We start from the raw sequence: 12,858 nt of genomic DNA, 5'->3' as shown, positions 1-12,858 counted from the left end.
TAATTCTGATACAGTAGAGATCCATAGAATCACCCAAAGGTCGTCAATGCTGCATCAGTTCTTCTGATATTTCATTTAGATTAATTGTGTTGGCTCTACACATGCAGAATAGGCCATTTTTTTAACTTAACTTTAAAATGCATATTTCTTATGTGTTCGGAATCTTTCACTTTTTTTTTTTCAATGAATTTGGCTGACAAGATAAAAAATTTAATATACAATAGTTAAATATGGAAAACCAACGTTGAATTGGTTGATAATTAAACGTGTATTTTCTACTATAGTTTAAAATAAATTTGTATACGTTATTTCAAAATAGGACTCACTTTGTAGCTTATATTATATTTTTTTTCTATCTTTGAAAACCATTAAAAATGGAATTTTTTTTTGAAGAAATTAGGACAAAACTCAAACTAGGAGCTGATACAAAATAAATCCACTATTTTATTAAAAACTTTTACCATAAAACATTAAAGCAAACCTAATGAATGCAGTTTTCTTAAAAGAGATTTAACAGAATCCATTTTAGTTAATTGATAATTTTATTTAATACGTGACATTTATGTGTCAATGACACTTTAACATGAAGCTAAGCCAATTGTATCATGTTAAATATTTAAAATGAAAATTTCGTTTTATAATATTATTTTATAATAATATAGACTATTATATTTATAAAAAAAATTAAAATTATCATAAATTTTTAAAGTACTTTTTTACTGAATAAATATATATTTTTTAAATTATGCCTTTTAAGTTATTTTAATCACTTCGCCTTTATTTTGTCTCATGCTAGAGGGACTATGAACCGAAATATCTTTACCTAATCACTTCGTCCAAAACATACCTCGTGCTTAAGGGTCTGTAGATTCAAATATTCCAACTTAATCACTCCATTGTTACATGCTCGTGCTTGAGGGACTGGGGACTGAAATATCTTGACTTAATCACTTCGCCCTTACATGCATTGTGTCTATAAGACTATGGACTATGATATTGTGATTTAATTTCTTTTCCTTTTCATGCCTTGTGCTTAAGAGACTGTGAACTAGGTTTTATGAGTTAACCACTCATCCTTACATGCCTTATGCTTGATGGACTGTAAATTGAGATATCTCGACTGAATCAATTTGTCCTTACATGCCTTGTCTTTGAAGTATTGTGGACTAAGATATCTTCGGTAAAGGCTCAAAGAGCTTGGTCCACACACTCTTTGTTTCTTAAATAACACAAGGGCTACCTTGATATTAAGCGGTCAGGTCACATAGAGAACATGTGATCGAGCTAGACCCACTTCCTCCATGATGTATTTCATGGGAAAACATGTTAATCAAGTTGAATGATATTCCCTAAGGGAATAACTGAATTATTTGTTGAATTGATCTCACTACAAACATAAAAGGATGACTTATCCTAGTCACTCCTCTAAGGAGTCAAACTCAAAATACGTCATATGCTGAAGAAGACCTTAGGCAATGCTTTTTTTTAAACCTTAGACAATACTTTAAAGTGCTGCCTATTCTGGCATTGTAGATATAGACATTTTTTTTTATATAAAAGTGTTGGCTTAAGTGCACTTTAAGCATCTTTTTTTTGTTATAAGTGAAGGTGTAAGACCTATTTAGACAACATTTTCTGATAAAAGCGTCGACATAAGGCATCATTAGGCAATGCTTTCTTCTAAAGCAGTCGTGTAAGTTCACCTTAAACAACGTTGACATAAGTTCTTTTTAGGCAACACTTTTTGATAAAAGTGTTGACGTAACACATTATTAGGAGATTTTTCTGCTAAAAGCGTAGGCATGAGTCCACTTTTGATAGCTCTTTTTGATAAAATCGATGACATAAGACATCATTAGGCAATAATTTCTGCTAAAAGCGCTAGTGTGAGTCTTCTTTGGTCCAAAATATTAAACTTGATTGCATAAATATGACACTGAACTACATAATGAAACTTGACTATGTATTAAAAATCCTTTAATATGATACGTTAGATGTATAAATTGACACATTATAAAGTTTTTATAAATTAATACATAATGTTCACTATGTCAAAAGATTGTTTGCGCAACATATCTTTACCAACGACTATTTATAAAAGCGCTGCTAAATATTACAAGAGGATAATAGGCAATGCTTTTAAAGCTTGAGCGCTGACTAAGATATTCACATTATATAGCGCTTTACTATATAAGCGTTGTTGTATGTTCAAATAAATTTTATTATAATATTTATATATTAGACATAAGTTTTATTTTAGACAATGCTCAAAATAAAAACCGCTTCCTTAATTTATACATTAGACCACGCTTATTATTTAGCAAAAACACTGTCTTAAGTAGTAGTATTAGATGGCCCCCAAGAATAAACAAAATGCATTGTTTAATGTCAAAAAGATATTAATGCATATTTACCAGCACTTATATAAAAAGTGTTGTCTAATGTCAAAAAAGTAATACAATTTTACCAGCATTTATTTAAAAACGTTGCCTAATGTCAAAAACTATTAACGCACCTTTACTAGAGCTGATTTAAAAAGTGTTGTCTAATGTCAAAACAATATTAACACACCTTTATCATTACCAGTGCTTATTTAAAAAGCGATGTCTAATGTCAACAAATATTAATGCATCTTTACCAAGGGTTATTTAAAAATCATTGTTTAATATAATAAAAATAATAATACTAATTTAAAGCCCTTATTTTTAAAAGCGTTATCTAATATCTTATATTTACTTTCCCTTGGATTACCTTTTGATATTACAATTCGTTTCAATTCTTGATCCTCCAACTGTCCCATCATGATGCTTTTATCACCTTTTCTATTTTTATCACACAAAAAATAAACTCATATAATTTTAGGAATAATTTGTTTTGCATTTGTCATCAATAATTTGTTTTGCATTTGTCATCAATAAGTAATAAAGAGAATTGGATAAACTTTTTGGTTTTTGAATTTTCTATAAATTAGTTATGAATTTTTATAGGTTCAACTATGATGATGACCTTAGCCATGTGACATGCCACACCAACATATTTGTCATGTTATCATTGTCGTGTGTACACCAAATCGTTAAAAAACTTCCATGTGGTATGTCACGTCAACTTCTGTTAACAGATATTGACTGGAGGCACCAAAAGTGTAGACGACAAATATTAAGAGGATGACTCTTTAACGAAATTTTTTTGAGAGAGTAAAAGTGAAAATACCTATATTTATAGAGATTCGAAACATATTTAACCCTTAAAAATATTATTACTTGATGATGATTTAGTATACGTGTTAATTATCCATCATGTATGTATGTGAGAAAAATGACAAGAATGATTTATATAGGTGCTAGAGGTTAGGGACAAAATATATGAGAAAAAGAACAAATGATTTGAGTCAAATCATACTGTTATAATTTTAATAAAAGAAAATAATGACTTGAATCAAGGTGATAAAATTAAAAAATGACTTATTCGGTTCGAGTCATTATTTGAATCATGTGATTTGAGTCACACAATCAAAGGTGACCATGATTCAAGTCATGTCTGACTATAATTTGAGTCAAGGTGTCTCCTTATTAAAATCAAACACTTTCTTGATTTGAATAATCAATATAGATTATAAATCCTAGTTTCACATTGAACTATTGATTCAATACAGCCACATGCTTGATTCAAATCAAACATAAAATACAACCACATGCTTGATTCAAATCAAACATAAAAATTTCCTTGTTTTAAGATATTTTATTGTGATTAAGGGAACACATACGGTTGAATTTGACCATTTGCTCAAACACAAAATCAATTGTAATGATTTCAATCTAAGTGGGTGAGAGGGATAATTCAAGGTACATTTCTACGGTAAAAAGATGAAACCAGTTAACAAATAAAGTGATACAATCAAGTACAATAAAAAGTTGATAAATAAAACCAGCTTAATTTTGGCCAAGGCACTAGTGAGTAATTCAACTTGTATTTTCAAATATTCTAACATAGATTTCTATTTGTTACAAGCAAAGAAGCGCTCTAAGACAAATTGCTGCTAAATAAAATCTGTTCAATTTAGTCCAAAAATAATTAAAGTAGAAAATGGTTCAACAAGGTGTTGAACTTGTGACCAAAACTATATCTATAATTAAGTTGTGGGAGAAGGAAATTGCTTTCAAATTTTACTTTTAAATTGAGCAGATAATAAAATTTTGGTAGGTATACTTCAGTCTCAATATTCACTTATCCTTAATATACAATGTAATACCCTGTATTTTTTTAAATACTCAAATTCCTATTAATTGAGATCAATTGAGTTCCTATGTGCTCTAAAAGTTATCAGTTGAGATAAATAGAGTAAATAGTGAATTCAGATTGACTTAATTAATATTATTTGGGACGGACCTTTTGTTAATTGGGACATTTTGGTAACACGAATAATTTGTCGATTGCTCTAGTAGAACAAATATTAAAAGTGTAGTATCATTTGGGATATTTGTTACTACTAATAATCTTTCCTAACCACATAATCCTAGTGGCAAATGGTAGCCACATGTTTATATCCTATACCCACCAACCTAGTACCACTCCATTTTCCTCTATGTATCAAAAAAGCTAGTGGAGAGAAGAAGGAAGCAAGCTAGTGGAGAGAAGAAGGAGGACAAAAACTTGGAATCCATCATCATCACTTCATCACCATCTCATCTCATCATCTTCTTCAACCTCCTCTTCCATTCCTAAGGTGGGTTCTAGTTAGAATTTCATATTTAGAAGTTAGGGTTGGATAAACAATGGAATTGATAGTAGGATAAATGATATTATGATGAGTTTCTCCATGAATCATGTGAATCTTCATTGATGATGCTTCTAGATATCTTCTTGTATTTGTTGGATTTTTGTGATATAATGATATGGTTGTTGCATTGATTGTGTTCATGATTGTTGGGGAGAATAAGGATATACATGTGGTAAAGTGTGTTTGATGTGTTTTCATGATTATGATAAGAGATTGGTTGCTAGAAATGAGACCAATATTATGCAGGTTGAAAACTATGTTGTTGTACAGAAGAAATTTTGATTTGTGCAGGGACCAATCGATTGGTTCTGGAGTTTTTTTCCATACCAATCGATTGAATGGAGTTTCTGAGTTATGAGGAAGTGAAAAATGTTTGGAAGCAATCGATTGGCACTTAGTGACAATCAATTGCATGGTCTTTCTGTATTGAAGAAAATAAAATTTTGCAGGAACCAATCGATATGGATGGGACTGCAATAGATTGCATGAACTTACTGACTTTGAAAACTGGAATTTCATTCAGCTGTCAATCGATTGACACTCAGAAACCAATAAATTGATCCTTTATATTCTTTGAAAAATAGAAACGTGAGATAGACCAATCGATTGGGCCTCCCTAACCAATCAATTGGATCATGCCTAAACCTACAAATTTCATTTCCTTGATGTTCCTAAATGTATTGCATCAATGATTAATCACTTGTCATGTTATACCTGTGTTGAATCAATGTTAAATGTGAGAATTACATGTTGAATCAAGTGAGTTAACCTAGTGATCATTTTATGCTATAAGTTGGACATAAAACTTATATAACGTTAGAAAACGACATTCATTCGTACGACACCTATATGAGGGTTGTGAATGGATGGTTGCTATAGTCGAGAGTGAGACACTTTGTATGGAACATGCATTGATATTGTATGTTATTGGTGAATGAGGTCACATGGTGATACGTGAATCCAGTTATATTTTGAGGAATTAATCACGTATTCAGAATGTTTTACCCTTGATGGTGTACATCCCTAATTGAGATGCTTAGATGAGTAAGCAATGAGATGTGACTCCGATGATTCGTGCCTCAATTGGGTTTGAGCCCCAACCATGGCTGACATGGGGGATAGATGGACACCAAAGTGGGTTAGAGGCCCATACAGTGAAAGATACCCTAAGTGGGTTAGACTCCCATACGGGTGACGGTCGCTTAGATTGAGCTTAAGACTCATAGAAGACCCGATATCCACCGCGAAAGTAGAATCATACGAGCATGCATGAACTGAGCTTTCCCTAGACGTAGGTCCGCTCAGGGATTGATGTTTCATGAATCTGAATAGTGACTTATTGAGTTATGAGAACTCAGGATCATGTTGCCATACATTGTGATACTTTTCCCCATCACTTAAGTCTTCCTTCCCTTGTTGATTTAAGTTGGATATTGATTAGAAAACCCTTTAGAGCTGAGTGGACCCATAAGATAGGGAACCCATTGGGATTATTATCTCACCTCATGTTGTTGATTGTTTTTCAGGTAGTTCTAACTAGACGAAGGGTAATGACAAGATATCATGATGTCCTTACTTATCTGATGTTTTGGGTGGCTTTTCCGCTGTGTAGATATTTTTTTTTGGAGATCATTCTTCAATGATCTAGTTCCTAGTTTTATTTTAGGCACCTATGTGTATATATAGTGCCTCATAGCGTTTTCTTTGTAGGCATGTAATATGTACACTATTGCCACTAGGCGCTTATGTATTTCAGTACCAGTATTACACTATGCATAATATGTATTCTAGACATATATTATATGTGGGTGTTATAATTGGTATCAGAGCAGGTTGTATCCTCGACCCAGCCATGAGATATTATAAGTATTTATTTCTGCCTCATTTGTGGGTTATCATCATTGCCCTTGATGTTATACTCATAGTATTGAGCCTGATCAACTTAATTCTATTTGTATGACATTCATGATCATGACTGGCAGACACAGAGGTCGTGGTAGACCCAGAACTCAGAATTCAGATTCATAACCACCAAGTGGTAGTGAAGGTTTTCAGTGGCCTTCGTTTGTACAACAGATGCAGCAACAACATAACTAATTCATGCATCAGATGATGCAAAAGTTGAATGGTGGTCTTCACCCACAAAGGGTTCCACAAGAGGCTACAGGTGGTAGTTTCAGAGATTTCTTTCGCATGAATCCTCCTGAGTTCCATGGTGGATTAAATCATATGAAGGCTCATGAGTGGGTAACCAGCATGGAGAGGATTTTTTAGATAGTTCATTATAGTGAAGAGAATAAAGTTGTGTTTGCTTCTCACATGATGATGGGTCCTGCTGTGAGGTGGTGGGAAAGTGCTTCGACTCTTATGACCAATCAAGGAGTGCCTAGGGATTGGGAGCATTTTAAAAATACTTTTATGGATAAGTATTTTCCTATCTCTCTGAGGAATCAAAAAGAGTTTGAGTTTCAGTAGCTTAGACAGGGTACTATGTCAGTAGCTTCGTATGCTGAAGAGTTTGAAGATATGGCTGCTTATTCTAGACAGGCCGTGTATGCACCAAATGAGAAGTGGAAGACCGATCAGTTCCTTTTTGGTTTAAGGGGTGCAATTTCTCATAGTCTTTCTCAGAGAGAATTCACTACTTATGTTGAATTACTAAGGCAATTCTATGTGGCTGAGAACAGTTTGAAGAAGGTTCAGGAAGAAAGAGACCAATATAAGATTGGACAGAATGACCAGGGAAGACCAGGTAACCAGTTTAGGCCTAGACCTCAATCTTTCAAAGGAAAACAAGTGCAACATGAAAAACCTAACCATCCTCTGCAATGTCAAGTATGTAAGAAGTCTCATTTTGGAAGATGTGTTGGAAGTGTGATTAGGTGCTTTACTTGTCAGAGGGAGTGACACATGGCTATGGATTGTCCTCAGATTAAGAATTAGATGCAAGGAAGGAACATCGGTCGAGTTTATACTTTGGATGCAAGGAAGGCTAAGAGCAACAATGCTTTGATTGTTGGTACATATCTCATCAATGATCATCCCTGTTTTGTATTGTTTGATTGTGGGGAAACACACTCTTTTGTATTAATTTAGTGTATGAAGTTTCTTGGCTTGCAAGTAATTCCTTTATCTCCTCCTATGGTGGTTATTACCACCATGAATGATGTGGTTGAGACACCGTTAATTTGTGAAAATTGTTCACTTTCGGTGAACGGTAGAATTTTCCAGATTGATCTTATTTGTTTACCACTTAAGAAGGTTGATGTGGTCTTGGGGATGGATTGGCTTTCCGCCAATTCGGTGTTTATTGGATGTGAAGAGAAGTTAATCATCATTCCATCTAGTGAAGCTACTCCAAAGGATATATTAGCTACTATCTTGGAAAGTACGGTTAGCATGGTTAATTTCTTATTTGAGAAGGAAAAGTAGGTTCTCATGGTTCTCACCAAGGAACCTAGCGATAATATGAAAGTTATGAAAATTCCCATCGTTCGTGAATTTCCTGAAGTATTCCCTGAGGGTGTCACCTCTCTTCCTCCCAAAAGAGAAGTGGAATTCTTTATCGATCTAATACCTGTGATGGCTCTAATATCCATTTCTCCGTATCGTATGGCGCCACTCGAGTTGAGAGAGTTTAAGGGTCAATTGGAAGAGTTGTTAACCAAGCATTTCATCCGAGCTAGTGTCTCACCATGGGGAGCTCCAGTGTTACTAGTGAAGAAGAAGGATGGTAGTATGCGGTTGTGTATTGATTATCTCCAGTTGAATAAAGTCACCATTAAGAATAAGTACCCCCTGCCAAGGATAGACGATTTGCTAGATCAGTTGAAAGGAGCCTGTGTGTTCTCGAAGATTGATTTACGACCGGACTATCATCAAATCAGAGTTAAGAATTCAGATGTACCAAAGACCGCATTCAGAACCCGATATGGCCATTATGAGTTTCTTGTAATGCCTTTTGGTGTGACGAATGCCCCTACTATTTTCATGGACTATATGAATCGGATATTTCAACCTTACTTGGATCAGTTCGTGGTGATCTTTATTGATGACATTCTTATTTATTCTCGTAATCCACAAGAGCACGGAGAACATCTAAGGACTGTTCTATCAGTACTACAAGAGAAGCAACTTTTTGCTAAGTTAAGTAAGTGTGAATTGTGGATGAACGAAGTGAGGTTTCTTGGTCATGTCATATCACAAGGAGGAGTATCAGTGGATCCATCTAAAGTTGAAGCAGTTATTAATTGGGAAAGACCGAAGAATGCTTCTGAAGTCAGAAGTTTCTTAGGTTTGGCAGATTACTATCGAAGATTTACAAAAGGATCTTCTCAATTAGCTTTACCAATGACTAGGCTTACCCGAAAGGAAATTTATTTTAAATGGGATTTGAAGTGTGAAAAGAGTTTCATGAGTTTGAAGGAAAGACTAACAATCACTCCTGTTTTAATCATCCCTGGTCCTAGTAAGTCTTACGAAGTATTTTATGATGCCTCTAAGAAAGGATTAGGAGGGGTGTTAATGCAGAGTGGTCAAGTTGTAGCATACGCCTCTCGTCAGTTGAAGACTCATGAAGAGAACTATCCAACTCATGATCTTGAATCAGCTGTTATTATTTTTATATTGAAGGTGTGACGATATTACTTGTATGGAGTACGCTTTGAGATGTTTAGTGACCATAAGAGTTTGAAATGCTTATTTGACCAGAAAGAATTGAACATGAGGCAGAGGAGGTGGATGGAGTATTTGAAAGATTTTGATTTTGAGCTAAAGTATCACCCGGGGGAAGTGAATAAGGTTACAGATGCCTTAAGTTGGAAAGATATGCATAAAGTTGAGTTGATGATGTTAGAATACACATTGTTGGAAAGGTTCCGAGATCTTAACCTTCAGTTTAATTGGACGCAGAATGGTATGATAATGGGAAATTTGAATGTTAATTCTAACCTAAAGGAAGAAATACAGTAAGGACAAATGATAGATGAGAAATTGCAAGAGATGTCAACTCAACCAGGTTTCACTCAATCACCAGATGGAGTTGTTCTTTTTAATCAAAGGATTTGTCTCCCGAATGATGCCGAACTGAAAAGAAAAGTTTTAGAGGAAGCCCACAAGGGGGCGTTTACCATACATCCAGGTTCATCGAAGATGTATCAAGACTTAAAGAAGGACTACTGGTGGCCTGAAATGAAAAAGGATATTGTAGAGTATGTGTCAGAATGCATAGTGTGCCAGCAAGTAAAGATTGAACATCAGAAGCCAGGTGGTTTATTGCGACCCTTAGAGATTCCAATTTGGAAATGGGATAGTATTTCAATGGATTTTGCAGTAGGATTACCTCGGACCCAAGGTGGTTATTATTCAATATGGGTGATTGTGGATCGGTTAACTAAGTCCGCACACTTCTTGGTTGTGAAAACTACTTATAATGCAAGTCATCTTGCACGGTTGTTCATTTCAGAAATTGTAAGATTGCATGGTGTCCCAGCTAGTATTGTGTCTGATAGAGATCCAAAGTTTACTTCAAGATTTTAGAGATCATTTCAACAAGCTATTGGATCGAAGTTGTGTCTAAGTACGTCTAATCATCCTCAGACGGATGGTCAGACTGAGAGGACGATACAAACACTAGAGGATACGTTAAGAGCTTGTGTACTTGAAAGTGGGGGAAATTGTAAGGAGCTCTTACCATTGATTGAATTCACATACAATAATAGTTACCATGCAAGTATCGGGATGGCCCCTTATGAAGTCTTGTATGGAAGGAAATGTAGAACACCTTTGTGTTGGACAGACGTTGGTGAAGAAAGAATCTTAGGACCGAAGATTATTCAAGAGACTACGGAAAAGATAAGGATGGTTCGTGATAAGATAAAGAAAGCACAAGATCGCAAAAAGAGCTATGCGTATAACAGAAGAAGACCATTAGAATTTAATGAAGGTGATCATGCATTTCTAAAGGTGACTCCGAGATTGAGACTGAAGGGACCGTTTAAGTCACGGAAGTTAAGTTCGAGATACGTAGGACCATACCAGATTATAGAAAGGATTGGTGAAGTAGCATACAAATTAGCCTTACCACCTTATTTATCCGAAATGCATGATGCTTTTCATGTATCTCAACTTCGAAAGTTCATTCCAGATTCTCTCCATCCTATTCTCCCAGATTCAGTGGAAGTAGAAGCAGACCTAACCTTCGAACCTCAACCAAGTTGTATTGTAGGACTGGAAACTAAGGTATTGAGAAATAAGGAGATCCCTCTTGTTAAGGTACAATGGGATGGATCACATTCGAGCGATGCTACCCGGGAACTAGAGTCTAAAATGCGAGAAGTTTACCCTCATCTCTTCCAGGTAATACTTAAATTCGAGGACGAATTTTATTTTAAGGGGGGGGGGGGGAGGATGTAATACCCCGTATTTTCTTAAATACTCAAATTCCTATTAATTGAGATCAATTGAGTTCATATGTGCTATAAATGTTATCAGTTGGGATAAATAGAGTAAATAATGAATTCATATTGACTTAATTAATATTATTTGGGACAACCCTTTTGCTAATTGGGACATTTTGGTAACACTAATAATTGGTAGGTTGCTCTAGTAGAACAAATATTTAACGTGTAGTATCATTTGGGATATTTGTTACTACTACTAATATTTTCTAACCACATAATCCTAATGGAAAATGGTGGCCACATGTTTATATCCTATACCCACCAATCTTGTACCACTCAATTTTTCTCTATGTATCAAAAAAGCTAGTAGAGAGAAGAAGGAAGCAAGCTAGTGGAGCGAAGAAGGAGGAGAAAAACTTGGAATCAATCATCATCACCATCTCATCTCAGCATCTTCTTCAACCTCCTCTTCCATTCCTAAGGTGGGTTCTAGGTAGAACTTTAGATTTAAAAGTTAGGGTTGGATAAACCATGGAATTGATAGTAAGAGAGATGATATTATGTTGAGTTTCTCTATGAATCATGTGAATCTTCACTGATGATGCTTCTATGTCTTCTTGTATTTGTTAGATTTTTGTGATATAATGATGTGGTTGTTGCTTTGATTGTGTTCATGATTGTTGGGTAGAATAAGGATATACATGTGGTAAAATCTTTTTGATGTGTTTTCATGATTATGATAAGAGATTGGTTGTTAGAAATGAGACCAATATTATGCAGGTTGAAAACTATGTTGTTGTACAGAAGAAGTTTTGATTTGTGCAGCGACCAATCGATTGGTTCTGGAGTTTTTTTCCAGACCAATCGATTGAATGGAGTTTCTGAGTTATGAGGAAGTGAAAAATGTTTGGGCCCAAGAAATTGGCCCTTAGTGACAATCGATTGCATGGTCTTTCTGTATTGAAGAAAATGAATTTTTGCAGGAACCAATCGATATGGATAGGACTGCAATCGATTGCATGAACATACTGACTTTGAAAACTGGAATTTCGTTCAGCTGTCAATCGATTGATACTCAGACACCAATCGATTGATCCTTTGTATTCTTTGAAATAGAAACATGAGATAGACCAATCGATTGGGCCTCCCTAACCAATCGATTGGCTCATGCCTAAACCTCCAAATTTCATTTCCTTGATGTTCCTAAATGTATTGTATCAACTATTAATCACTTGTCATGTTATACTTGTGTTGAATCAAGTGAGTTAACCTAATGATCATTTTAGGCTATAAGTTAGACATAAAACTTAGATAACGTTGAAAAACGACATTTATTCGTACGACACCTATGTGAGGGTTGTGAATAGATGGTTGCTATAGTCGAGAGTGAGACGCTTTGTATGGAACATGAGTTGTTATTGTATGTTATTGGTGAATGAGGTCGCATGGTGATACATGAATCTAGTTATGTTTTGAGGAATTAATCATGTATTTAGAATGTTTTACCTTTGATGGTGAACATCCCTAATTGAGATGCTTAGATGAGTAAGCAATGGGATGTGACTCTGATGATTTGTGCCTCAATTGGGTTTGAGCCCCAACCATGGAGGGCATGGGGGATAGGTGGACACCAAAGTGGATTAGAGGCCCATACGGTGAAAGATACCCTAAGTGGGTTAG

At 35.0% G+C, this 12,858-nt stretch overlaps 1 protein-coding gene across 1 annotated transcript; it reads left to right on the top strand.

Moving 5' to 3' along the window:
* The first annotated feature begins 10,516 nt into the window (after positions 1 to 10,516).
* LOC127130769 (uncharacterized) lies at positions 10,517 to 11,407 on the top strand. The gene is made up of 2 exons (XM_051059734.1): positions 10,517 to 11,134; positions 11,375 to 11,407. The coding sequence occupies exons 1-2, from the start codon at positions 10,517 to 10,519 to the stop codon at positions 11,405 to 11,407; spliced, it is 651 nt and encodes a 216-aa protein (XP_050915691.1).
* The last annotated feature ends 1,451 nt before the right edge of the window (positions 11,408 to 12,858 follow it).

Source organism: Lathyrus oleraceus, chromosome 3 (genome assembly GCF_024323335.1).
Source record: "Lathyrus oleraceus cultivar Zhongwan6 chromosome 3, CAAS_Psat_ZW6_1.0, whole genome shotgun sequence".
NCBI lineage: Eukaryota > Viridiplantae > Streptophyta > Magnoliopsida > Fabales > Fabaceae > Lathyrus > Lathyrus oleraceus.
Note: the sequence above shows the minus strand (reverse complement) of the source record. Positions and strands in the feature narration are given on the sequence as shown.